At 36.9% G+C, this 27,185-nt stretch overlaps 1 protein-coding gene across 2 annotated transcripts; it reads right to left on the bottom strand.

Moving 5' to 3' along the window:
* Positions 1 to 26,724, bottom strand: LOC139755519 (U8 snoRNA-decapping enzyme-like). Of its 2 annotated transcripts, none has more exons than XM_071673906.1 (6): positions 26,610 to 26,724; positions 22,731 to 23,021; positions 20,793 to 20,948; positions 16,047 to 16,202; positions 8,821 to 8,931; positions 1 to 2,867 (listed from the first exon to the last, which is right to left on the bottom strand). In XM_071673906.1, the coding sequence occupies exons 2-6, from the start codon at positions 22,785 to 22,787 to the stop codon at positions 2,664 to 2,666; spliced, it is 684 nt and encodes a 227-aa protein (XP_071530007.1). In that variant the 5' UTR covers positions 22,788 to 23,021; positions 26,610 to 26,724; the 3' UTR covers positions 1 to 2,663. The 2 variants fall into 2 exon arrangements, with proteins under 2 accessions (XP_071530007.1, XP_071530008.1); XM_071673907.1 differs by lacking the exon at positions 26,610 to 26,724 and adding an exon at positions 26,019 to 26,214.
* Between the last annotated feature and the right edge of the window lie 461 nt (positions 26,725 to 27,185).

The raw sequence follows: 27,185 nt of genomic DNA, 5'->3' as shown, positions 1-27,185 counted from the left end.
ACCTCAAAACTTAGCTTTTTGGAAATCACATCTTACATTTTAACTCTGTATCTTTTCAACTTTTATTCTCAATGCTTATCATTTATGGTCCATGATCTTACCACAGGGAACATATCACTAGCATACATGTCATCTGGCTGTAAAAGATAACATCTAGTCTTCTAACAGACCTTACATCCTGTTTTTTCATGAAATCTAATCCTCTCACAAACCTTATATCCTGCTGTTCTCACATTCTAACAAAACCCTTACATAATGCTCATTCTTAGTCTTATTATATGATGTGAATTATGTTTATCTTTGTTCTTCATATTCATCAGTAACATGTTTTGGTAATAAATACTAACAATTCTTCTATCAACTGGTACACCAAGTGTATATTTTTTCACCTTTATAACCTTTTTGGTCACCGATTCTTACAAGAGATCCTTTTTTACACCCTACCCGTCATATCATATTATCCATCCAAATTAGCTAATCATTCAGTAAACCTTAGATTCACTAAAGAGTACTTCCTTAATCTCATTCTCTTATCCATGAGTCATAAAATTCTAAACTTTAGATTTTGCAAATAGCAGTCGCCAACTGATCTACAATCAACAAATTCCATCATGCATATTTCATAAGCAGGGCAAAGCCTCAAGCACTTCCATTTTCATTTTCATTAGCATCAAACTGAAACTTTATTTCAAACAAAAGCTTCTGCATCTTTCATCATTCTCATATGCAGCTCATCCATTTACAAACTCTATGACCCTTTAAACTTCATTTATCATCAGACTCCACTCAGCTTTCCAACTCACAAAGCTTGCTGTAAGCAGTTGTGAGTTCTGCTCAGCTCCACTTTTAGTCACCTTTTACAAAGCACAAAGATGCTATGGATACATTCATTTTTTGTCCAATCCTCGTACAGATGGGAAATCAAAATATAATGTTAATCCGAATGGTTAAAAATAAGGTGTCAATCACTCTAGATACTTAGCTATAATAAAATAGTGTAAAACCAAAATTGGAGCACCCGTTAATGCATGGAAGAGCTAAAGAGGTTTTCCGAGACTTGGTAAATTCATTGTAAAGTGTAAAGCCTCCACGAAGGACATACTTATTCCAGCTCTTCTGCATAGATGTGAACCACAAATTTCCAAAGGAGAAACAGATAAGGTATTAAAGTAACAGTAACTAATAGCAAAACCAAAATTGGAGCACCCGTCAATGCATGGAAGAGCTACAGAGGCTTTCTAAGACTCGGTAAATTAATTGTAAAGTGTAAAGCCTCCATGAAGGACATACTTATTCCAGCTCTTCTGCATAAATGTGAAACACAAATTTCCATAGAAGAAATAGATAAGATATTAAAGTAACAGTAACTAATAGCAAAAAAACAGTATTACAATTACAAGAATTCAAAGAGCAGATTATATGAAAAATGAGCATAAAAGAAACATGTGAAGATTGAAGTCATCATTATTCAAATGGGTGGAAGTATGCAAAGATGACACAGATATGCAGGACATAAGAGGTGAGAGACTGATGGAAATAGCAAATCAGTTAAACAAAAAAAAAATCAGGTAAGTGTTGGGAAAAAGGTAAAGAATACAAAGGTATGGGTTCAGTGAATAAGGTGATTTGGTCAACAGGTATAAGATTACATATGCTATAAGAGGGATGATTACTCACTACCCACTTGAAATTGTGAAGCTAACTTAGAGGAGGAACAGACAAACATTTCAGTGATGAGTAGACATCAACAAAAACTGAGTAATTAAGAAAGATAAGATATATGAAAGGCATCATCAGGGTATAGACGGTTTTTGTTTTCATTTCAGCTTTATATTCAATTACCAAATATATTCTTTTTGTTAATGTTTACTTAAATGTGGTTACCTTTTGAGCATTTACTCTACTATATATGGGAACAGAATAGGACAACTGTTTACTGTTGACAAATCTAAATTTCTCCTTAAACAGACTCAAATCCAAATGCTGTTGTTGAATAGCCATGGGGTTAAGATTAAAACTGTCTCCGTTATTCTTCAGGTCTAAATCAAAATTACTAACATTACTTTGTTTCTAACATATTGCCTACATACTAATGATGCTCACACAGATTAGAAACATTCGTGCACATCTTACAAACTGATAATATTTAATAAAACTGTTACAAATCTTCAACATAAATAGATATATTTTTACCTTTAATGTGGGTTGAACACATTCATTTCAAACAAGTTTTCCTAATTTAGAATTAGGAAAGCTAACTAAACATTGCTCACATGAACTTTGTTCTCCTCACCCAAAATGAAGTTTGAACACAAACATTCAATGATTTACTTCTACTTTTCTTGTCACCGTCAAAATGATATTCTGAAATGTATCAACAATAATCCTAAATTTCCAATTGTGTTAGCTTTGAAATCACCAAGTTATCGATAAACAGCAGCTGATTTTTGATACCGATACTAGTTTCTAAATCGACAGGATGACATCTTCAAAACAATGAAATGAAACCTTAGTCAGATAATCTGAATTACTGGAAATAGAAAAAAGTTTGGTTGTCTTCACTATAAGAGCCCAAACTGTCTAATTCATGAAAAAAATGCAATATTACATATGGACAATCTTTGCCTAAAAACTGTAAAATTTGAAATAATATCAACTACATCCTAAAATCTACTTGGACCTAATTTAAGATTCTGACTTTTGTAAATAACATCATTAATTTCAGCTTCAGTCAAAATATTTGTATGATACATAGCTAAAAGTAGCTGCTGCTTTGCTGTGCCAATAAACTTGTTGTTCAGGAATGCTGGTAGTCCACTGTACATATTCCGCATTGTGTACAATGGTACACGCACTGTACCAAACACCTGCAAATTAAAGTATGTGTGAATTTTCAAACATCAACCCACTGACTACTATCCTAATATGGGATATTCCATCTCCAGGAGCTGACTGCAAGTATCTCATTTCTAAAATGTCCATGCATGACCACAGGTGTCAATTATTCAGAATTCACTTACTGGCACCTCAAACAGAATTTCCATACATTTGACCAAATTTTTTTTCCGCTTGAGTGGACAGCAACTATCACAATGCTGAAGTATACGATAGACCAACTTCACTTCGCAAAAGCCATATCAGAAAACCCAAATTATTACATGGACTTATTACACATGCTTGAGTTAGACAACTTAGAGAAGGGTGATAGTGGACCGGTGGTAGTGGACCAAGTGCAATTACTTTACACGAAGATGTAGAAGAGCAAAGATAGGAGGAAGAAGTGCATGATAATGACAGAAGCGGTGTGAAGATAATCCTCGTCACAGTGTGAAAAAGGGAGGTGATCTGTCACGTTTGCCATTTGCCTCATGAGCATGGACAGGGGTTGCCAACTTCACTCTTACATAATTTTATTTAGATAGAGGTCTTTGTTCTGTCATTAAGAATTGTGAGGAGCTGGACTATTCATTAGAGAATGTTGCTTGTGATTTGATAAGCATGATAGTGACAGATACAAATCAGTATGATGGTTTTGAGAAGGAAAGACAACCGACATCTCCAAGCAGAAAGCTGTCCAACTTCAGTGATACTACATGAGATGAAATTTTTGTGATGTAAAAAGTGATTAACTAATGATTTTATAATATATACTGAAAAAGAGACTGAAATTGAGAGTGATGAGGAATCAGGTGTTTTTCAGGATTCACGTTTTGAGGCATACAGTTCAACAAGCAATTACTGAAAATAAAAGAATGTAGTGTATAGAGACATTTTATAACAAAGGATGTGTTCTTGAGGAATGTCTGTTAAGCAAAAATTCCATGAAAAAGCGTTCATTATACACGGTACAGTACTTATGGAGGTGCGTCCCTGACAGTGTTAATTCTTACACTAATAAGTGCCATAAAAAGGCTTCCTTCAGTAACAGTATTGGCTCTGCAGATATCATTTTGTCTTTTTATAGATGAAAGAAAGACAATATAAATATCATATGAAATTAAATTCAAACAACATTCACAAGTTTGTATGAGTCTGCAATGTTGTTGATCATGGTTGCTGTGCTCTGACGGAACACTTACGCCTTCATGGCCTGCTTTCCATAGTCTTCAGTGTCACAATGTTATTAAGTATCATCTTAATGATACAGGAAGCTAAACTAAACAACTGATCCGCATGTGCATAACATTCACCAGCCTCAATCTTGCATATCACTTGCAATTTAAGTCTATATCAAGCTCTTTCCTGGGGACCTTGGATGCTTTACCTATACTTGCACTTGCAGGTTGTTTTCTAAAAATCATGAATTCAAAATGTTTTCAAAATACACATGGGAGATTGCTAAAAAAAAAAAAAAAAAAGAGCAACCAAGACTAAACTGATGCCAATTATGGTATCCTGTACACAAGTGGCTTGGAGAATGTAAACAAAGATAGTTGTGGACACATTCCCTGGTTCTTTTTCTTCTACATCTAATGGATTTTCTTCATTTTTGTTTATTAGTGATTATCATATAGTCTACTTTATTACATAAATATTTTTTCAAGTCTGTTAAAAAAATTTCTGTTATATGAGGCTATGTTAAAAGAGGTTTCTCTGTATGTTATTAAATGTACATATATGGTACATATCAAAACATCACTCACTTGCAACAGAAGAAATACCAATATTTTGTAGACAACATGTATATAAGTGTAAGGAAACTATAACATTCATGCAAGGGCGTATATATATTGTGTTGCACAGTGAGGAATGCACTATACATCTGGAGGAGTCAGCTATGGCAACGATCTTAACTTGCCAGCAAATATTCATATGTGACCCTTGTAATATGAGGACAGATCTATCATACTGTCTAAAAGATTAGGTGTTTTGGATAAAAGATCTCATTCTACAGCATCAAACAACAAAACAGTGGGGTATACATAACATACAGGGCTGCTGCAGTCAGTAGGTTAAAGGTAGAATAATAAATGAGTGTGAAACTGTAAAGGAGTATATTATTCATACATTCAAATTTAGGCATAAGTAGGAAGTAATCAGGCATTGGATGAAAACAGAAATGTGATCAATATAACTGAAACAAGCAGTTTCCTGAAAAAAAGAAAGAAAAAGGAAAGGTATTTGTATGGAGCCTTTATGGACCTGGAGAAAGCATATGATGGAATTAAGTAATATCTCATGGAAGGTGTTGTCAATATATGGTCTGGGAGGAAAGCCATTACATGCAAGGAGAAATGTTTACTAAGAGAGTAAGGCATGCATGCAAGGAGGAAGGGAGGGTGAGATGTTTCAAGTGAAGGTGGGTTTGTGTCACAGGTGTTTTGTCACCATGGCTGTTTAATTTGTTCACAAATGGGATGGTGAGGGAGTACAGTATACTGCAGGTGATGGCCTGTAAAGTATATCACCTGCTGTTTCCAAATGATATAACTCTGGTGGCAGATAACATGTGTATGAGAGTATGATTAAAAGGGTTGGCGAGAGAGGAAGATCACCTGTGACTTGGAAAAACCGAGTGAAAGAGTTCTGGTGGGAGAGAAATGGGGGAAGAATGCATGTAATGGTGTATGTGAGACAGGCATGTAAAGAAAGGGATAGAATTACTATATATCAGCAAAATGAATATGTTTAGGAAAACTTGACAAATGTACATTTTAATGTTCTCCCTAATCTGGCCAATCTAGAATCACACTAAGTATTAGTAAGTTGACTATATCCCTACTAGGTAGACTTTAAATAACATATATAGTGAGTCCACTACCAGTGAGGGCTCAGGTAGTAGTGTAATGGCCCCTCGCATGACCCCTACAAATTTAAGGTGTACTCCTGTGACCACTTTCTTGTGTGACTTCACTTACAGCAAAAGGAAGAGCTCAGGTGGTTGTGTGTTGGCCCCTCCCAATACTCCAGCTATTTCAAGGAATATCTTGCCCCTACCTTTAGAGCAATCCTTTAGGTAGGAGGCTGTTGACAGCATCTGAGGAGCATTAAAATGGCATCCAGAACCATCTTACACCATCCATTGTTAGGATTGCTGATCTTACTTTTTGTGTCATCAAAAAGGCATTACTGAGCTAGTCCTGCCATTTTCTCCTTACAAGCACCATATACCTACTCAAACCTCACTTCTTTTCTTTACATACATTCTCTTACCATGCCCTGTCTGCACAATCATTTTTAAATGTAATCATGATGAAGTCTAACAAACCTATGGCCTTTTGTCCCCAACATCATATGGTGCTAAAAATCTCCACAGTTCCCGCCTGACCCTACTGCCAATGAAAGGGAGGGCTCAGATGTTAATAGTGCCAACCCCCTCCTGTGACATTTGCTTCTCTGATAGACCTACCTCTTTTTCTATTCACTAAACCAACATTCGTGGTCTCTCTAGGGAATTTTCTTCCACTGAAAACCTTTTGTCTAGTGTATCTTCTAATATCTTCCTTCTCTCTGGGATCTGGTTGTCTAATGATGTTCTCACAAGTCTCCTTTACAAATCCATATCTCCATACATGACTCCAGTTTATGGGTAAAGACCAGAACTTTTCCTCCTTGGTACATCCCATCCCTAAGAACAGTGACCATTCTAACCCCTATAACTATTGTTATGTTGCTTTGACATCTAGCATTTCCGAAGTCTTTGAGTCCCTCCTTAACTCCCATATCCTCCGACATCTTGCATCTCATAGTCTTCTCTCTGGTGATTTTCTTTCCTATGTTACTAATGTTTAGTCATCATCCCTAAAAGATTTTTGGGGAATCCTATGTAGATGCCCTTGACATACACAAAGCTTTAGCAGAGTGTGGCATCGGGGTCCTTTATCTAAGCTCTCCTCCCTCATATCTAACTTCCTCACTGGCCGATCTACCCCCATGGCTGTCGATGGATCAGCCTCTCCCCTTTTCTTCATCAACAGTGGTGTCCCTAAAGATTGTCCTGTTCCATATACTTTTTCTCCTTTTCATAAACAACTTCCTTCATTCCACAAACAATCAAAAGCATTCATATGCTGACAATTCAACAAAGCATACCTCCACATTCTTCAATTGTGCTCCTTCTTCTCTCTCCTGATCTGCATCTCATCTTCACACAACTTCCTCAATACACTTGGACTTGGACACGATACCTCAGTGGAGTTGACAAAATCTGGATAAGTTTAATGCCTCAAAGATCCAGTTACTGCCCAACCCTCATCAAAAATTCCTCACAACTTTCCTATCTCCTTTTTTGGTTCTGTAATTCCAATTCTTAACCCAATGAATATACTCGGTATTACTGTAACATCCACTCTAACTTGGAAGCCCCACATTACAGAAGTAGCCAAGTCTACCTCTAAGAAACAGGGAGTCCTGTTTAGATGTCAAAATTTCTTTTCTTCTGAAAAGCTTCTTTGTGTATACAAAGGACTGATCCATCCTTGTATGGAGTACTGCTCTTACATCTATGGTGGCTCTATCTCTGCATCCTTACTTGACAGAGATGAAAGCATTCCAAATCATAAACTCTCCCAGGATAACTTCAAAACTTAACCTGTTTCCTCTATACCACAATGGTGGTACACTATCCCTCATCTATAAGTATTACTTCAGTTTATGCTCCCTAGAACTGGCTGCTTGTATGCTCCCACCACTTACTAGACCACACGATACTTGGCTTGCTGCTGCATTGCATGATTACTGTTGGGCTGCTAACAGCTCATAGGTGGGCTGTTTTGATAACCATTTCCTTCCTTACTCCCTGAAGCTTTGGAACTCTCTACCCTTTCATATCTTTCCCAATAACTATGACTTTGCACACAAAGTTCTTAACTTCCTCCAAAATTCATAAATACTTTCCCTTGTCTTTTCTTTTACCTTTTCATTAAACCACAATTCAATTATGCTCTGGCCTTGATGTAGATTTTGTGTTGACAGGAGACTCCAACATAGAGAGAAACAAAAAAAAAATTGAAAGACAAACTCTAGATGCTGATGCCAAAATTTGGGAAAGCATGTATAAAGGGAAGTTTTGAGTTACATAAACAAAAGGATGCCATAAGGTGTAGCAGGGGGAAAAGACAGTATGGTTTGGGTGAGAGTTTCAGTGGGGAGAACCTGCAAGACATGGAATGCATTAAGTACCTGAGAGTGGACATGAGCCTTTGGGTGGAAAATGGAATGAGTGGAAGGAGAGGTCTATGTCTGTTAAGGCAAGATGGGCATATTTGAAGGCATAGTACTCCCTACAGCATTATATGGCTGTGAGTCTAGGGCCCTGAATGGATAAAAAATGAAAGAGGTGGACAGTTTGGAAATGAAATGCCTATAAACACTATGTTGTGTAAAATAGGTTTGTTGTAATATAAATGAGAGTGTAAGTGTGAGGTATGACAGTAAGTGCAGTTAGACTTGGGGAGCTGACCAGGAAGTGATGACAAGGAAAGGAAGATTGCAGAAAGACTGACTAAGAGGATCTTTGTTGAAGAGAAGGAAGGAGCAAGGGGGATGGGAAGACCAAGAAAGATATAGGACAGAATGAAAAAGGTTTTGAGGTATCATGGCCTAAAATTCAGGGCATGAGAGGCAAGCATGGGATAGACTAAACTAGGTTTTTGCAATATATAATTGCAACCTTCCATTTATGGACAGGTAAGGTTGTGGTGAGCTCTGGTTTTGGAGCATTATCCTAAGAATAGATGTGAGGAAGTGACACCATTCTTCATCTGTTCCTGGAATTACCTCACTAAGGCAGGAGAGCACATACAAGCATAAAACACTATCAAATACTGAAACACAGAAAGTATCTATTTCCACTTAAATTGATACTTCAGGATATCTTACCTCAATGCCATATTCAAGAGCAAGTGGACAATTTCTCTCAAGAGAAGTGAATTGGTCAAAAGTCACACGTGTAATGAAGAAGTGTAGGATCATCTTCTTGCTGTGTTCCACCTGCAACAGTGCAATGGGACAGTGAGAAACAGTCAAATAAAATTTTGGATGACTGTAGATACATCATAAATACAGCATGAGGAACTGAAGCTCTGGCACTTGCAGTGTATCACTGACAGAATTATGGACAATTTCATGGTGTCTGATATCTGGTCAAATAAACAAGTAGTGGGAATGTATTAAAATATGGAAACAAATATGCAGGAAAGGCATTCAGGATGATATACAGGTGTTATGTACCAATAAACAAGAGGCACCTATGTTGCCTAGAATCCTGCCACAACTAAAGTAAAGAACCACTTTGCAAAACTTTGAATGCCATGATATTTGTCATTGATTATTACATAATACAAAAACTTCCAATTATTCAGCACTCTTGAGTTATCTATTACACATGCAAATAAAAATCAGATTTTCCTAATCAGTATGCAAATCTATGCAACTACATGGCCTAAAATGTAATCAACTTTGACATCTTCACAGGGGTTACCTATAGAATATCTATGTTACTGTTCTAATTATCATACTAAAAAGAAAATGCCCAGAGACAGACACATATGCATGGGTGATGAAAATGTTCTGCATACATTTTTATACAGGTAGGCCATATTTGCATTGTAAAATTTGCATTTGCAAAGTTTCTATTCCATGATATTTGGCCTTTCATGATAAATACACATTAAAATTTTGAACTTCCAATCATTCTGCACTCAAAATAAATCTAAATTTTCCTAAAAATGCTATACACACACTTTGTCTCTAAATGCCCCAAATTCTAATCATTTTGTGAAATCCCATGGCACCTACAGTGTACGTGTAACTTCTACCATTTACTGTACTTGAGGTATTATACCAACAAAAATGTGTCCACAGAGACTGATAGACAGAGAGATACAAGGGTGACGATATAGTGTCCTGCATGCACTTTACTACTGGTGGGATATAAAGGTTGAAAGAGAAAGAGATCAAGTAGGAAATCTAACAATATATCTCAACATCTATCCCTGGGAATAGAGGAGGAGAAAGAATTTTGCGCATTTATTTCCTGTGTCATAGAGGATAACTAATTGGGGTATGAGTGGGGTACTGGAAACACACCCTTCTTGTATTTCAATTTCATATAAGATAACTAACTGGGGTAGGAGTGGGGTACTGGAAACACACCCTTCTTGTATTTCAATTTCTATGAGATGGTAGAGAAGAAGGAGCCGAGCAAGGAGTGCTCATCCTCCTTGAAGGCTCAGGCTGGAGTGTCTGAATGTGCATGGATAAAACCAAGATGAAAAGAAAGGAGAGAGATAGTATGTTTTAGGATGGGAACCTGAATGTTCTGGCTCTGAGTGAAAAAATCAAGGGTAAGGGGAAAGAATGGTTTGTCTTGGGGTAAGGTCAGAGTTTGGGGTGAGGGTGATAGCTAGAGAAGGGGTAGCACTACTGTTGAAGTAGGAGTTGTGAGAATGTATTAAAGAGTGTCAGGAAAAGAGCTCCAGACTTATGTGGGTAACAACGAAAATGGATTACAAGGGGTGGGTGATTATTAGTGCTTATGCACCTTACCATGAGAAAGAAGAAGAAAGGATAGTGTTTTGGGAGCACCAGTTTTGACACAAGAGATCAGGTATTACTGATGGGTGATTTAATACGAGACTGACTGAGTAATGTGGCTACTGAGGGTATAATTGGGGAGCATATGGTACCTGGTACTGTGAATAATAATGGTAAATAGCTTGTGGAGTTGCGTGCTGAAAAAGGACTGGTGACTGGGAATACCTGATTTAAAAACAGAGATATACATAATCATACATTGGTGAGTAGGAAAATGGTACATTGACATTACTAGAATACAGACTGATTAATAGGCATTAAAAGGAGGTCTTTGGGAAAAAGGAAATGATATGAATGACAAGAGTATGGTGAAAGTGCAATGGGAAAAAAGGCCTGTGTGAAGAAATACCAAGAGAGATTGAGAGTAAAATGGCAAAAGGTGAGAGTTGATGAAGCTAGGGGAGTGGATTAAGAATGAGAGTTATTAAGGGAAGCAGTGCTGACATGCGCAAGAGAAGCATGTCATGCAGAGTGTGGGAAAGGGTCACGAGTGGTGGGATGATAAGGTAAAGTTACTAGTGAAATTCAGGTGTGTATGGGCAGTTCTTACAAGGATAGAGTGCAAATGCTTGGGAGATGTACAAGAAAAAGTGGCAAAAGGTCAAGAGGAAGGTGCATGGGCTGAAAAGGAAAGTATATGAGAGATGAAGTGAACAAACATCAGCAAATGTCTAGGAGAATTAAAAGATGCTTTAGGAGGCTAACTTTGTGAGAAAAGTCAGAGAACACATGGGACCATCAAAGAAGGGGGTAAATATGGTAACAGGAGATTGAGTAATTTGAAGGATACTTGAATGAATTTGATGATAGGGTGGCAGATGCAGGGTGTCTGAGTCAGGGAGATAAACGAAGTGAGTCATGGCAAGTGATTTGATGAAGAGAGAAGAGGTGGTGAAAGTCTTGTAAATGATGCAACGTAGAATGTAGCGGCCAGAATGGATGGTACTGCAATTGAATTTCTTAAGAACAGAGTTGACTGTGTTGCTGACTAGTTAGGATTTTCAATGTATGTATGGATCATGATGAGATGCCTTAGGATTGGCAGAATGCCTGTACAGTGCCATTATCTAAAGATAAGGGGGAACAAAGGTGCCATTGTCTAGAGACAGGGAGGAGAAAGATAAGTGTTTAAATAACATAAGTACAAGTTTGTTGAGTTCACTTTTATCTTTTATGTTGGAGGCTTCAGTCATGAACAAAAGTCCACATCAAGATTGGCCCTTAATTGAAATACAAAGAGAATTACGAAAGGGGAAAAGAAGAGAGAAGGGATAGTTCTTATGAATTTTGGAGGAAATGAAAAAATCTGTCTATTAAAATGTACCAAGTCATAGTTATTGGGAAAGATGTGAGAAGGTAGAGAATTCTAAAGGTTTGAGGAGTAGGTAAAAACAATTACCTAATGGCCTTCCCTTGAGTTGCCAACTGCCACAAAGTAATTATGTGATGCAGCAGCCTGCCAGCTAGTGGTGGGGGCATGCAAGCAGCCAGTTCTCAGGAGCAAAAACCAGTGATACTATATAAAATGGGAAGGTGAACCAAAACTGAGGCTTAGGGCAAGATGGGTCAAGTTTTAAAGACAACCTAGGAAAGTTTATGAGTCAAACCATTTTCTCAACCCAACACTGCCAAATAAGGATGCTGAGATAGAACTACATCAGTTCTGAGAGCAGTACTCCATACTAGGATAAATCAATCCTTTGTATAAAAGGAGCAACTGTTCAGAAGAAAAGAAGTTTTGACATCTAAACAGGACACCCAATTTCTTAAGAGGCAGACTTAGCCATTTCCATAATGTGGGGTTTTCCAATAAAGAGTGAATTTTACAGTCATGCCAAATATGTTCACTGAGTCAAGAGGTGGAATCATGGAATGTCAAATGAGAGATGAGAGTTGTAAGGAGTTCTTGATGAATGGATAGGTAGAAAATGGCCCTTGGAGACATTAAACTTCACTAAATTTCATCTACCCCAATGAGATATCCTGTCCAAGTCTGAGTTTATTGAGGAAGCTATGTCAAGATGAGATGAAGATCGAGTGAGAGGAGGAGCAAAATTGAAGGATGTGGGTGAATACTGTGTTGAGTCATCAGCATATGAGTACATTTGTTTTTTTGTGAAAGACAGAAAATCATTGAAAAAAAGAAGAAAAGTGTAGGGGACAGGACAGAGACTTATGGGACACTGATGCTGATGGAGAAAGGGGGAGGCTAATCCATCAACAACCACAGCGATTATTCACCTAGAGGAAGCTAGATATGAGGGATCAATGTAAGGAAGGGAACCAAAAGAAGGTAGCTTAATGATGACATCCCAATGTCAAACCATCAAAATCTTTGGATATGTCAAGGGCAATAACACGTGACTCCCCAAATTCTTTCAGGGATGATGACCAGACATTAGTAAGATAGGAAAGAATATCACCATTGGATCTCACCTTATGTAAGCCATACTGGTGAACAGAGAAGATGGTGAGTTTCAAGGTGTCTGAAGATGTATGGGAGTTGAGAAAGGATTCAAAAACTTTGGAAATGGTAGATGTCAAAGCAATAGGATGATAGATAAGTCAAAACATTCAACCTTCTATAGGATGGGATATATCAATGCATGCTTCCAAAAAAAAGGAAAAGTTTTGGTTTTCAAACAGAAACAAAGCAGATGAACAAGCATAATGTCCAAGTTCAAAGGCACAGTCTTTCAGTACACAGGGATGGATACCTTCAGGACCATAATCCTTACTTGAGTCCAAAGGGAGAAGTGCTTTTTGGAAAGTCCAAAGAGATTATGGGGAGGGGCATAGTATTAGTAAGAGGACCATCAGGGGGGGGTAAGGAATGTCAGAGTAATCCAAGGTGGAGTTACAGGAGAAGCAAGGCCCCAAGGCTCAGTGTACAGGAGAGACAGCTACTGTACCATCAGAATGGAAAAGTGAGGGAAAGGGAGAGCGACAGAAGTTTTTAAAGATGCCCGTGGCTAAAGACAAGAAAAACCTATTAGTGTTTGACAAGGAGAGGCTAATGCACTTCCTTTGAAAAAAGCAAATGCTTTGCCTTATTGATAAAGTGCTTGCAATGATTATGGGCAGTGATAAAATCTTAATGGCAGTCAGAGGATGGAGAGTTTTTCCAAGCTAAATATGCTTGATCCCTTGCCTGAATGGCCTCAGAACAGGAATGGTTCAAGATGAACCATGGATTGGAAGAAGATGTCTTGGAGGTAGAAGAGATAAATGCCTCCATTCCTGCAAGAATAACCATATAAGAGACAATAATTTACTCAAGGAAAATCAGAAAGGAAGTTACATATGCTATTACAGTCAGCTTTGTTAAAGTGCCAGTATCTATGCTTAAAAGGGGCTGCTTGAGGGGGAGGTGCCATTAAAATAGGTAACATTTATGAAAGTATGATCACATGAACCAATTGGGAGTGAGACTCTGTAGTTACAGCAGGATGGATAAGAGTTGAAAAACAGATCCAGAATATTAGGAGAGTGGTCACAGCAATCAAGAATATATGTAGGGTGGGAGCCAATTTCCTCTAAATCATTGAGAATGAAGAACATGAGGGCTTCAATCCCTCCTATATTCATATGGGAGGAATTCAGCCATTCCCCATGGTGAACATTGAAATCCCTGAAACAGATTTGCAGGAGCTTAGGTAGTCAAAGAAAGATATAAAATCTGGTGCTTGGTTGTGGGTAGGGGGCTGTGGTTCAGTGCATTACACATAACAGCTAGAGAAGGGACGTGAGCAAATGAGGCCTTTCTTTGTCTGTTCCTGGCACTACCTTGCTGATGCAGGAAACAGAAAACAAGTATGAAAGAATGAAAAAAATAACGAAATTTATATGGATGTGGAAAGGGAGCTGTGGTTTCGGTGCATTAATAATATTACATGACAGCTAGAGACTGAGTGTGAACAAATGGGGCCTTTGTTGTCTTTTCCTAGCGTTACCTCGCACACATGAAGGGGGAGGGGGTTGTTATTCCATGTGTGGCGAGGTGGCGATGGGAATAAATAAAGGCAGACAGTATGAATTATGTACATGTGTATATATGTATATGTCTGTGTGTGTGTATATATGTATACATTGAGATGTATAGGTATGTATATTTGCGTGTGTGGACGTGTATGTATATACATGTGTATGTGGGTGGGTTGGGCCATTCTTTCGTCTGTTTCCTTGCGCTACCTCGCTAACGCGGGAGACAGCGACAAAGCAAAATAAATAAAATAGATAAATGAATATATATATGTATGTAATGAAGAGAAATTATGAACAGGACTATGATAATGGAGAAAAAAAGTATTATAAATAAACAGCTTATCATCACAGGTCCTCCAAAAATTGCCGGAAAAATAAACAATGTATAATATTCATGATATAATCATAGTCTTTTCCTATATTTTTCCTGCATACCTCTTTTTGTATAGACTCATTCATTCTGTTTAAAGCAAAAATATCATGCAGACAACTATGACTTACATACATAAAAGAAATAAAAGAAAATGGGGTCTAAAACACTTTTCTAGAAAAGAGCTTTGCATCATTTGAATATGTATCAAAAGTAAAACATATTCACAAAAAAACAGATATTCAAACTGATGTGTATGAATGCAAAATTCAAAATTCAAAAACTCATATGCACACTAATGCATCAAGCAGTGTTAACAGGAGTTTCTCACCAAGAGCAAACAATCTCAGAAGCTTCCAAAAGAAGATCAGGGGTACTACCAAAACATTTGATATTTTTGTTTCTCCTTATGTATAAGTACTCAACCAGTTTCCACTGATGAATTATGAAAAATATAGCCTTTTGATCTATCATAACCCCTCTACACACTGGGGTATCTTTATATCTATGGCAAGGCACAGTGAACCCATTAAGAGAACTGAGCTACAATGTAAGGAGAAGGGGAAAATGATAACAGCCTCAAGTTTCTGAATCAGTTGGACAATATTGCCAGTGAGTAGTTTCTCAGGCGATGCAGCACCAAAGTAACCAGATGCCATGACAAAAAGCTGGGCAAATTGACAGTTGGAAAGAATGTTTAGAAGTACTGTTTGGTGTTGCAGTGAAAGATGGTTGGAACAAACTAACCAATGAGACAGTAATTGCTGGCAGCTTACAAAGGTTTAAAGGGACAATTGATGAAACTGAAAGTCCAGGAGACAAGACCCAACCAATATAGAACTCTCTTCCCACATTGTGCAAATAGGTTAATTACACATTCCTATGTATTTTCTGTTACTTTTGAAAGCTAATCTGTAATTTCATAAAGGAAAAATTTCTTTCAATTTTTTTACTCAGAACATGCAAGCCATTCAGTGATATGGACTCACTCTCACATGCCCCACACAAATCTTACCGACCTTTTCTACCTTTAACAGGAAATTAATAGTAAGTCACAGTTAACATATTAAGAGTACAAAAAAAATTGCATCAGTAAGTTAAAGATACACATATACTTTGTATTTCTTGAAGGTAAACTTTGTAGACTTCTCCCTACCTGAGTACTGTAATAGTCTGTCCAGGTAACAGGATGATCTGTTAAAGACCATCCTATCTCTTCAGCCATTTCTCGGTTTAAACCATCCACTACATCCTCTCCTGGTTTTATCAGTCCACCAGGAAAGCCAAAGGTCCCATCAAACCTTAGATGCATCTGTAACATGAATTAGCCACTGAAGACTATCAAAATACAAGATACTGCATTCAAAAGCTTAAAATGGCATTTAGATGACTCTTTCAATGTATTAATTCTTCAGTCACATGAACTTTGTAATACAATATCTTTAAGTATGAGAGATTTTTTTGTACGTAAATAACATATGAGCTGCAAGGAAACATACATCATCTAATGAAGGTCTAACAGTATGGACCTTATAACACTGAGGCAAGCCAGACACATGAAAACTTACAAGATATAACAGTAATAGGTGCCATCATTAGGGACCATGTCATAACTTTCATTGCATTTTAAGGTATGCTAAAAATATTTTGTAAACATGCTGACTGCTATGTTCTACTTATGTGTGAGATATATAAACCTTATTTAACAAAATGCATCTTGAAGATCTTATGCACAGTTTTTTAAAATGTGTTTGATAAAGAATGTTGTGCACTGTCCAATGGCAATTACACTTTTGTAAAAGTATAATCCCAGCAGAGAAGTTGAAGAAAGAGAGTAACGGTAACAGTAGTACCTAGCTTAGTGCTGGGTTAACATTTTTGAAAAATAAAGTTCAAGATACAAAGTCTAATCTGATCCTTCCAGAGTAGTACTCAAGAGCAAGAAGGGATAGATAAGATAAAGGAGTGGGGGATTAGCTCTAAAAATCAGGAATTACATTAAATTCCGGGAAATACCAACACAGTGAGCCTTCAGACAAAACATAACGGGTATAATTACTGTATGTAAGAAGTGAATTGTGGTACTGCTAGTTTACAATCCTCCAAAGAAATGCAATATCCCACAGCAGGCGTAAACTATGACAAATGAATGAACAAAAGGATAGTGGAGGAAGTGGCATAACACTCTCTCCTTGGAGATGGCAAACTAGTGATAAGGAAGGATTTCAATTAAAGATACACAGAAAAAAATTAAGATTCCATGAAGGTACTGAATCTTGGAAACACAAATTCCTCAAAAGTATAAAGAAGAATTTCCTTTATCACTATGTCAGAGCATGAGAGAACTAAGAGGACTGATATGCCATCTTTACTTGACCTTGTATTTACATACTGTACCAAGGAAATGAAACAAAGAAAGTATGATTATCTTATTGGAAAGAGTGATCAAACAGTGCTTACTTTTGAATATGTGGTGTTGGAGCATGAGGAAGGGAATCAGCAGGGACACAAACAACTGAATAAGTATTATCAAGGCAAATATGAGGAAATTATCAAATTCTTTGAGAGTATTAATTGAAAAAAGGGAGTTCTATAATGAGAATAAACCAATACTATAGGTGGTTCTGCAAAAACTAAAATGAAGGGGTCAGATCATGAGTACCCCTGGTAGCCAACTATCTTGTAAGCTATACCAATATCAGTCCACACACTACATACTTGTGACATTGTCTCCAGCCAATAAACCATGTCATTACCCCTGAATCAATCACAGTTTGTTTGCCTGGATGGGAGTGTCACAAAGCGAAGAGAAAGCCTGCATTGTTTTTTGCTAAAACATCAAAATCTGCTCTAGATATGCTCTTTCTTGGCCTTATATTTCCCAGAAAGGGTTAGAGGTTAAAATTCTAATGCTCTGAAAAATTTATATTTCACAAAAAGGCCTCCTTAGTGCCAGCCAAAAGCCTGGAAGGAATTAGTATAGTCACCACTGACACTTGAAAAAAAAAGATGTACTAGAATAAAAGTTTCTTGAAAAGGCCTCAATTTTGACATGCTAAAAGTAGCTTTTTATACATAAATTATTTCTATGCATGCCCATTATAGGGTTTGACTTTGTCCCAGACCCTGATGGGTGAGCTGCCACATAATATCAATATTCTTAAAACTAAGAAATTCCCAAATCTGAAACAAGCTTGGCCAAGGGATTTTGGGTAATGGAAATTTGATTCCCAACCTGCATAATCTTTGAAATTATAAGGTTAATCACATTTCTAAAAAATTTGAAAAACTAAATTTTGAGGGTTGCAAGGAAACCTTAGTTAAAGAGTTAAGGTAATATACTTACATATCTAAACTATCTAGTAGCCCACACGCACTCAATTGTTTCCATGTATGGTATACAAAAACATGATTAACACACATCATATTCATTATACATGAAGTATAAGCACACTTTTCAAAAAAGTATTTAACTTTTTTAATTCACTGAATGAAAGAGGTTTTTCTTCTGAAACAAACAATACATATGCCAATACAGTAAACCACTGTTACCGGACTCTGCCTGCTTGAAAAGTCACCTTTTGCTATGCTGTAGCACTGAAAGTGTAGTCTCATCAAAGAACTTCTCACACCAAAGGAGCCTACATTTCCCTGCTATAGGAAATAGCACAACCATGGGCTGCAAGAGCCTTTAGAAAAGTCCTGTGGTGATTATCAGTAAATGAAATAAACACAGTAAACCTTATACCTGTGGTAAATTTTCCAGATGAATGTATGCTAAGGCTTACACTTTGTCCCTAACTATGTCACAAATAACTATATGCTCTACTATCTATTTACATACTTTCTGCCCTATGAGTCCTTTCAATCCTTATGTGGCTCCTGAAGCACTCAGGTATTAAAGTGTTGAGTGTGTGTGAGTGCATCTATGTTCAGAGAGTGCACGGCAACTGAGAAGTAAGTGTTCAGTGTCTTCTTTATGGTATATGTATTGTAAGCATGAAGGGTCTTGGGATATGGTGAACTAGTGTTTGTAGTACTTTAATGATGAGTGATGTCCAGAGCAGATGCAGGAAAGTGTGGCTCAAGTTTGTCTGAGGACTGGTTTCTGATGGGTGTATGTCAGGTGGCTTGTTTTTAAAAGTGAGTTGGGAGGTCAAGTGTTTAGTGCTTGTCAGGTTATCTTTGTGTATTTGTTTTGTCAGTGTTGTATATTTACTGGGAATTGTGAGTAGAAACTACTGAAGTGTGAGAAAGGGGTAAGCATTATATCTCTACTTGAGGGTTGTTGGTTAGTTATACTGTGCTTGGGGTAGGAGAGGTCTAGTGCTGTTCCATAGAATTGGGTGCCAAACATGTTAAAATTGGTCTGTATAGGTAAGATCTGTGTCATTAAGAAGGTAAATATTCTACACTAGTTCATATCATCAGTGATCTCTGTGTATGGAATATCCATAAATTTGACTTTGCACAAAGATACGCAAAACAATCACAGTCTTTACACACACATGTAGTAAGTTCTTTGAAGTTTTCTTTTGCCTTTGGGTAGTGTGGGATCAACCATCTTCAGGCAAACTATGACCATTGATTTTATCTAAGCACTTACTTTATAGCATTCAGTAAATCCACACAGTAAATGGGATTTTCCCCTGCTGCTTGCTACCCTGGCAGTGTGCTGTTCTTATTTTTTCTTTTTTCTCTCTAATGTTAGCCGAAACGGCATGGGCAACCGAGGCCCTAATCAAGGCCATCCCATTAACGCTACATATGTATATATATTTTCTTTATCCATATTCCCCTTTTCCCATGTTAGCACGGTAGCATCAAGAGAAAATGACCAAGCCTCAAGAGGGAAGAATGGGTACCTGAGTCAGGTATCCATTTCATCAACCAACCCCTAGAAATGAAGGAAGGGCTGGGTTAACTGTGAACTGACTGCCAGAACCAGGATTTGAACCTAAGCACTCGACCCTGGGCAGCTAGTCAATGCCACAAAAACATTGTCTGAGATGCCAGTAACTGCTTTCTGATTCATTCCACACTATTTCCCTTGTATGTACTCACAAACAGATTCTTACAGCCTGCAAGATTTTTGAAAACCCCAGATCATATATGGCATACTCATGATCAACTGCCAGAAGTGGCCCTCAGAGATATTTGGCACATTAACAGTCAACAGCTTATGGCGGGAAAAGAAACAGCCTTGATTTCACCAGCATCATCTTGAATAGAGCCTCACTAATCCTTGTGGTATGCAGTGAAATTTATATTAAGGAATTCAGCCTGTGGATGAGCAGAGAGCAAAGTTTCATGGAAGAAGGTCAAATAGGTGAGGAGTTGTAGAGAGCTGGAGAAACTAGAGAGAAAAATATGAAATATAAAAGCAAAGATATTGAGGGTACAGATAATTCTGCACCACATAGCTTCAAAGTTGGGAAAATAGGTCCATAAGATGAGAAATACATGTTTTTTGCATTGCAGTAAGTACATACACCACCCAGCGAGTGGAAATAACAAAGGAGATTATAAATGGAGATTTGATCCTGTAAAAGGAAAGCAGTCAGGTTGCAGAAAAGAAGGTCAAAGGAAGAAACAGGCAGATGGTGTTTTACAGAAGGAAAGTTGAATTCAAGACTGCAACTGTTGCATAAATATATGGAGAAAAAGCCAAGCCTTCAAACGTCAAAACATGAGGTAAATTTCTGTTGCTTGAAGTGTCTTCTGATGGCTAGAGGTGATAAATCTTCATGGGTACATCTCATTCTATTAGGTAAAATAATGTCTTAACTCCCCACTAAATAAGTTCATTTAAATGCTTATAGTGCTCAGTCCAAAAAATTAGAAATTTGAATTGAACAATAAACAAAGACAATGGTTCCTCAACAACATTCATAACACTTACCATGACTGCTGCGCGGAACTCTCCAAAATTAGACCTTCCCTCCTGTGGAGCCCAGATACAAGCATGGGCTGCCTCACGATATTCTTTAAAATTCTTCGCCTCTACATATGACATAAGCCCTGTTGTTACAGTGCGCATCTGCAGACATTTTGGGATCTGAAAGTGGAATTATATATACATTTATTACTTACAAAAATGTAATATGACATCACAAGTTTGAATGTCATCACATCAGGTTAGTAACTATCAACTAATAATTCTATTTTCTCTGAAAACAGTTATATAAAAAAAGGAAAAAGAGAATACATTTGTAATATGTACTACACATGCAATAACACTTATGTATCTATTACTGTAAAGATTCTATGAAAGTAAGAAGTAAGATTTTCTGGAACTAAAGTGTCACAAATAAATGCACAGGTTAAGATATTTTTGACAGCATAGGGGAAATGACAAGACTGACCTGACACTCAAAGTAGCAAGAGTAAAAGAAGCTCCATGTGATAATAGTACTGTTCTGTACATGTATTAATATAACATTAAAGTGAAATCTTTACTTTTGGGGGAACAAATTATCTTTTCTGTTGATCATAACAATAGTGGATTCTGTATCTGAGAAAATATCATATGTTTCACAAGTTTGGTCACCTTGCTTAAAGGGGCTCAAAGAACAAACAGAGAGGATCCAAAAATGGAAAACAAAGATGGTGCCAGAATTAAAAAAGGTTGGTTACAGGGAAGAGCCAAAGGCCTTAAATTTGTCAACATACAGGAAAGAAGAGTATGGGTCACCTGATTACAATCTCTAAGTTCTTAAACCAGCCTCATGATGCCGACAATGAACAGTTCTTTGAATGATACAAAGATAGAACAACAGAGGACATAACATGAAATTAAGCATGAAGCTTGTTAAAAAAATAGGACGTTCTTTTTCAATACGTACAAGGGTCACAGATGAATGGAATAAACTTAAAAATAAGACCATCACTGTGAACAGCATACACAAGTTTAAAAAGCTGTTTGATTGTAAAGAAATTATGAGAGATGGGGTCCCAAGAGCATAAACTCCCTCCCTGTCCATAATATACATGTAATCACATTAAGATATTTATAGAGATCGTAAAGCATATGAAGAAAGTTCTGAAAGACAGAAGGCATTAATGGTTGTGATGATTAACAGAAAATGGTAGTCTTTAAAAACCATGGGGGTTAGAAAACTTTTCGCAGAATGGTGCTTTCTTGGGTAAACATAGTACTATATAAAATGCTCATTTGTACATTATCAGTGCTTATGATATATAACTGTCTTCAGTAAAATGCAACAAAATTGGCATGGTTTCTATAGACCAAGTCACTCATGTAGGGCTTTAACCTATACTTTAAAGAAGGGTGATGTCAATTCAGAGGAAAATAAGTAAAACTTAATACTACAAATCCCATAATGAAAAAACCTTAAAAGACAATAATAATGAGTTTAAAGGCATATAATCAATTACTGATTCTGTAGAGAATAATAAACAAACATGAGTATAATAACCCTTCTGCTTGTATCATGAAAAATATTGATTGACCATACTGTAAATGGAATGAAGCTATCCCCATCAAAGAATAAACAGAAGAGATGTGTGTCTTAAAATGGAATCCATAGCTCTCCTTTTCTTAACATAGAGGCCATTGCTCTTCTTGTCTTAACAAAGTCCAATGCTCTCTTGTCTTAACATAAGAGTCCATTGCTCTCTTGTACTGACAAAGATACAGAAACAGAAAAAAGCTGAAGTGGCATATCTGTAACAGCCAGATTTTGTATGACTACACCTCGGAGGAAAATAAATCAACTACATATACTGGAATCAAGAAGATATATGCCAAAAAAAAAATTGATCTTAAACAATCCTGTACCCCTCCTGCAAACTGAATCATTAACTCATCATTACTTACCTGGGGTACTGGCAATTCCTCTAAAGGAATTACACCAGTTTTATTTGCTCCTGACATTCTTGAGTGACTTTCCTTTTCTTTATTACGTACTGAATCTTTCTGGGAAAGAACTTCTTGCTTTCTTTTATTATCTTCCCTTTTCACTAATTTCCTGATGTTTTATGATCAAGTTTTCACATATCAATACTTCTATATATCTTCACTGCTCAATCTGAGAATGCTTGATAAACCGGGAACAAGTGTTTCTTCTGCCTGTTGTAGTATATTACTCTACTTCTCAGCCTTCAGCACCTGGATGTGAAAAAAAAGTACTAACCATAATAAAGTACACCTTTGTTTTCACAAAAATATATATCACTATCATCTTTGATGGAGCTTAACCCCTGAACATATGATTTCCTTTAAATCTAACTTTCAGTTTTTATCCAGTGTCTAATCATCTAATTCTCTTTAGTCTGATAACTTCCAGCAATTACTATGCACATTATAGCCATCAACATCTAAATTCTACTACACAGCTATGCAGTGTAGAACAACACACTCTGTTCATAGAAACATTGGGAGAAAAAACTAGGCGAATATTGGTACAGTATTCTCTGTGTATACAGATGTCTCTCGATAAACCAAGCAATATCGTTCCAAATCTTTATAAGTCAGGCAAAGCGTTTGTTTACAGAGGTCATTGCCTCTGAAAGTGTTTCCCTGTACTTGCTCCAAATGATTACACTGTTTTCTACCAACCAGCAAAGTAGCCCAAACAAGGGATACATGCAGACCTACTAATGATACTCTTTAGCACACTGAATTAAATCCATGAAGTTGGTATTTGTAAATAAATTTGCTCAATACTCCAAAAATCTAACATATATAAAAGCAAGTGTGTGTGTGTGTGTGTGTGTGTGTGTGTGCGTGTTGGACTCTTTAGGGTACTGAGCTCCTCTATCTAATGTGAATCTTTTCCTCAAACATTTTCACATCTTTTGATCAATCAGCAACAGATCTGACACAGTGATACATAGCATGAGGATGGTTATGGGGAGGATTATGACAAAATAGCCACGCAGGTGGGAAGGCAATAATCCTCATTAATCCTGTAACCTAATCATCTATTTGTAATACCAATTTGTACTGTATGAAGAGAGAGTTCTACACAGAAAGTCCCATCTCTTGAATTTCTGTACCATTAAATGACTTTTTGAATCCACTTCTGGTCTAGTATATGTTGGGTTTAGTATACCAAATATCTCCTTATCAATATAACTAAGGTGATTCCAATAGTTCTCAGCAGACAGTCTGCCTTGTTAACAATTTTCCAGACTACAAGTTCTGGCAAAAGATTTGGCATAACATCCATTCCTACATCTTTTCAAACAAAGATGCCCATAGCTTATTTCTTATTCAGCAATAACAGTGAAAATGCCTTCCTTCACTATATCCTGCCTTATTACTTTGCAATTACTTGGATTAAATTTTACTAACTATCTATCTGACCAACTTTGGAGTTTCAATGCTCTTTACTTCTCTCATGAACTTATGATCATCCACAAACATATTCAGGTAAGGGTCTAAGCCATCATGCAAGTCAGTTACATTTACAAAGAGCAGTGGTGCCAAGACTGAACCCTGATGCATGCTGCTGGTGATCCCTACCCATTTTAAGAATGTTCTTGTGTCCTTTGCTTCCTTCCACTAAGGTCACCTGACCCTTATTATTGCCTGAAGATACAGATGCTCAATCAATCAATCTTAATCTTAATCATTCATAGAGGTCAACAAAATTTGTACTGCATGGCTTCCCTTCCCTGAATCTTTGTTGTCTTCCGGTTTGGCAGTTTCTCCTATAAAAGTAGTCACACATTTGTGTTTTTAACATCTATTCCAGGGTTTTATAGGTCAAACTTGTCTGTAATCTCATGCAATTTTCTGATCACCTTTCCAAACTCTTTCACTAATCCCTCTACCAAAAGGCATGTTATGGAGTAGCTGCTCCATAAGTCATGTGATTTTTCAATGAATTCTGCCATCATTTGAAATCCTAGCTGATATCTGATTCCAGCAATTACCCTCAAGCATCACTTGCAGCCTATCTATACAGGTGGAGAAATTATTGTGCACCTCAGTCACTCAAAAATCACGAATGGGGATGCACATGTATCAACTTGACGGGATGAAACTCAAAAGCGCCTACCAATGAATGATACATTGGGAAAGTGATGAAGAGGAAAACCTGTATAATCATTTATAGCCTTCAGTTAATCAAAAACTGCCAGAGAAGACATCTTCAACCTACTCCTAGCTTCCTAACAGCTTAGAATTCACAAATCATGAGTGTCAGTCCAGAAGCATTCACAGTTGATACAAAGAAATGCTTTTAAAAAATGTGAAATGGAATGGCAGGGCAAAATAAGAAAACCAAGAAAAATGCTCAGGCAGCACCAACTTGAAAAAAAAAGGCTTTTACATTTGCAAAACCAACATTTCTCTCCTATTTGTTATGTAAGCATGACAGCATTCGTACATAATGGAGGAGGGCTTAGATATCAACTTTCAGATTAAAAGAATAAACCAAACACCTTCACTGGCATTAGGAAAGCACATTGTAATCTGTTTTATATGAAGACGAAATCCCAAAACTCACATAGGGGATATCCATAATGTCTACGTTAAGGTACTGTCTAACAAGGGTGGTCTGTGTCTTTCAAAAAGGTTCCATGTCCCTTTACCTAGATTTTAATGCCTTTTAAGCTTAATCTGACATATTCACTCATTGGCATCTGATTCATATTGATAAACGGAGAAACAAAATGTTTAATGATGATTTAATCCCGCAATTGGATTAAGAGCCTTTTCTTTGGGGAACAATTTTTAAGATCATAACTTTCCCCTGATTTGTAATCATTACTATTTTTAATTAAAATCTTATTCTGTAATTCATGAAGTCATGGATGAAGTGTGTTTGGGAGTCATGACTGTGATTATCAGTTTAAAACTTTAGCACAAAATTCAACTGACAATGCTGTTGTGTTTACAAGTAGTATTGACATTCCTCTAAAAAAGAAAAGCAATTTAGATTCATCATAAGACATAAAGGGTCCAATTAACAATAAGGTAAAACTGTCGATATTCTACACTATAATATTGCTTGTACTCTCTTTGTACATCAATTTAAAAACAAAGCTACAAAGGGTCCATACAACTCACAAGGGGAAGACTTGACTTTGGTCATTTATAGAACACTAGCTCTTTTTTAATATCCTAACACTAAACACCAGGATGACTGAAAATTACCTTGGGATACTGTAGACATCCCTCCTATTCTAGTGTTCTAGCAGACAGATTTTGACAAAAGTCGTACCAGTAGATTCCTTATACCATGACCTCTTGATAGAGAGTACTTTCATGCACAATATCCCTCTACTTCAAAGCAATGCTCATTTTGTGAGGACTTCCTTATGTATGAGGAGGAGGTGCTACACGAAACCCTGAACTAACTCTACAGAATGCCAAGACTTCAATGGTGCAACTTCCGTCAAAATTTACCGACTAGAACATGAGCAACCCTTGTTCATATATATATATATATATATATATATATATATATATATATATATATATATATATATATATATATATATAAAACACCTGAAACAGAGCAGCCATATCTCAAAAGCTCAGAATGATACAGGAGCTTCTAGTACTTCAGCCTATGTTCAAAAGACATTTTGAACACCGTGTTGACCCGTCCTCGGACCCCCTTATCAACCAATCTTTATAAACTAACAAGTTCAAATTTTCCCCGAATCATTGAGTACAAAAACTACCTATAAAGTGTCACTCACAGAGAAGAGAGAAAATATGAGCTGTCAATCGCTTACTTACCAGATAAAGGAATATATATCACAGCACAAGACCTTCTGCAGTCAACGCCCAACACACACACAATGTTTACGTCTGGCAGTGACAACCCGGCCCGACCACCGGTGGATCAGCTGATGAGAGATAACACACATACTAGATATTTCCACACCAAATTCAACAGCTTTGTTTGACTCGTTAAAATAAAAAGAATTTCTATTCTTCATATCATTTGTATATGTTAACATGTCTCTAGAGTTTAAAGAAAAAATGGATTTGCTATATTAGGGAAAAAAAAATATTAGGAATATGGTCATCTTCGAGTGTAGCTTTTGGTTGAATTTTTAGAAGCAAGTTGTTTTATGGTTCCCGAGGCCTTAAATGGTATAAAAGCACTATTACTGGTGGAATTGGGATGGTGAGGGATAGGTAGAGAGTGTAAGTGAACTACATCTACGAGGTGATTCGAGTCCCATGGTTTGGTACCGTAGATTTCCAGTCACTATGGCTACGGTACATCAAGCTGATGGACAGAAGATTGCAGTGACATCCTGCATTGATTGATTATTGAAAATAATCTTATTCGTCATCAGTAGCGTA

Source organism: Panulirus ornatus, chromosome 19 (genome assembly GCF_036320965.1).
Source record: "Panulirus ornatus isolate Po-2019 chromosome 19, ASM3632096v1, whole genome shotgun sequence".
Taxonomy (NCBI): domain Eukaryota; kingdom Metazoa; phylum Arthropoda; class Malacostraca; order Decapoda; family Palinuridae; genus Panulirus; species Panulirus ornatus.
This window is presented reverse-complemented; position numbering and strand designations above follow the sequence as displayed.

Excerpts from the sequence above, each read along its gene's own strand:
- LOC139755519 (XM_071673906.1), bottom strand. The coding sequence starts at position 22,787 with ATGTCAGGAGCAAATAAAACTGGTGTAATTCCTTTAGAGGAATTGCCA. Across the intron at positions 20,949-22,730 it reads AGGAATTGCCAGTACCCCAG|ATCCCAAAATGTCTGCAGAT; the intron begins GTAAGTAATGAT and ends TTCCACTTTCAG. Across the intron at positions 16,203-20,792 it reads AGTTCCGCGCAGCAGTCATG|ATGCATCTAAGGTTTGATGG; the intron begins GTAAGTGTTATG and ends TTCATGTTACAG.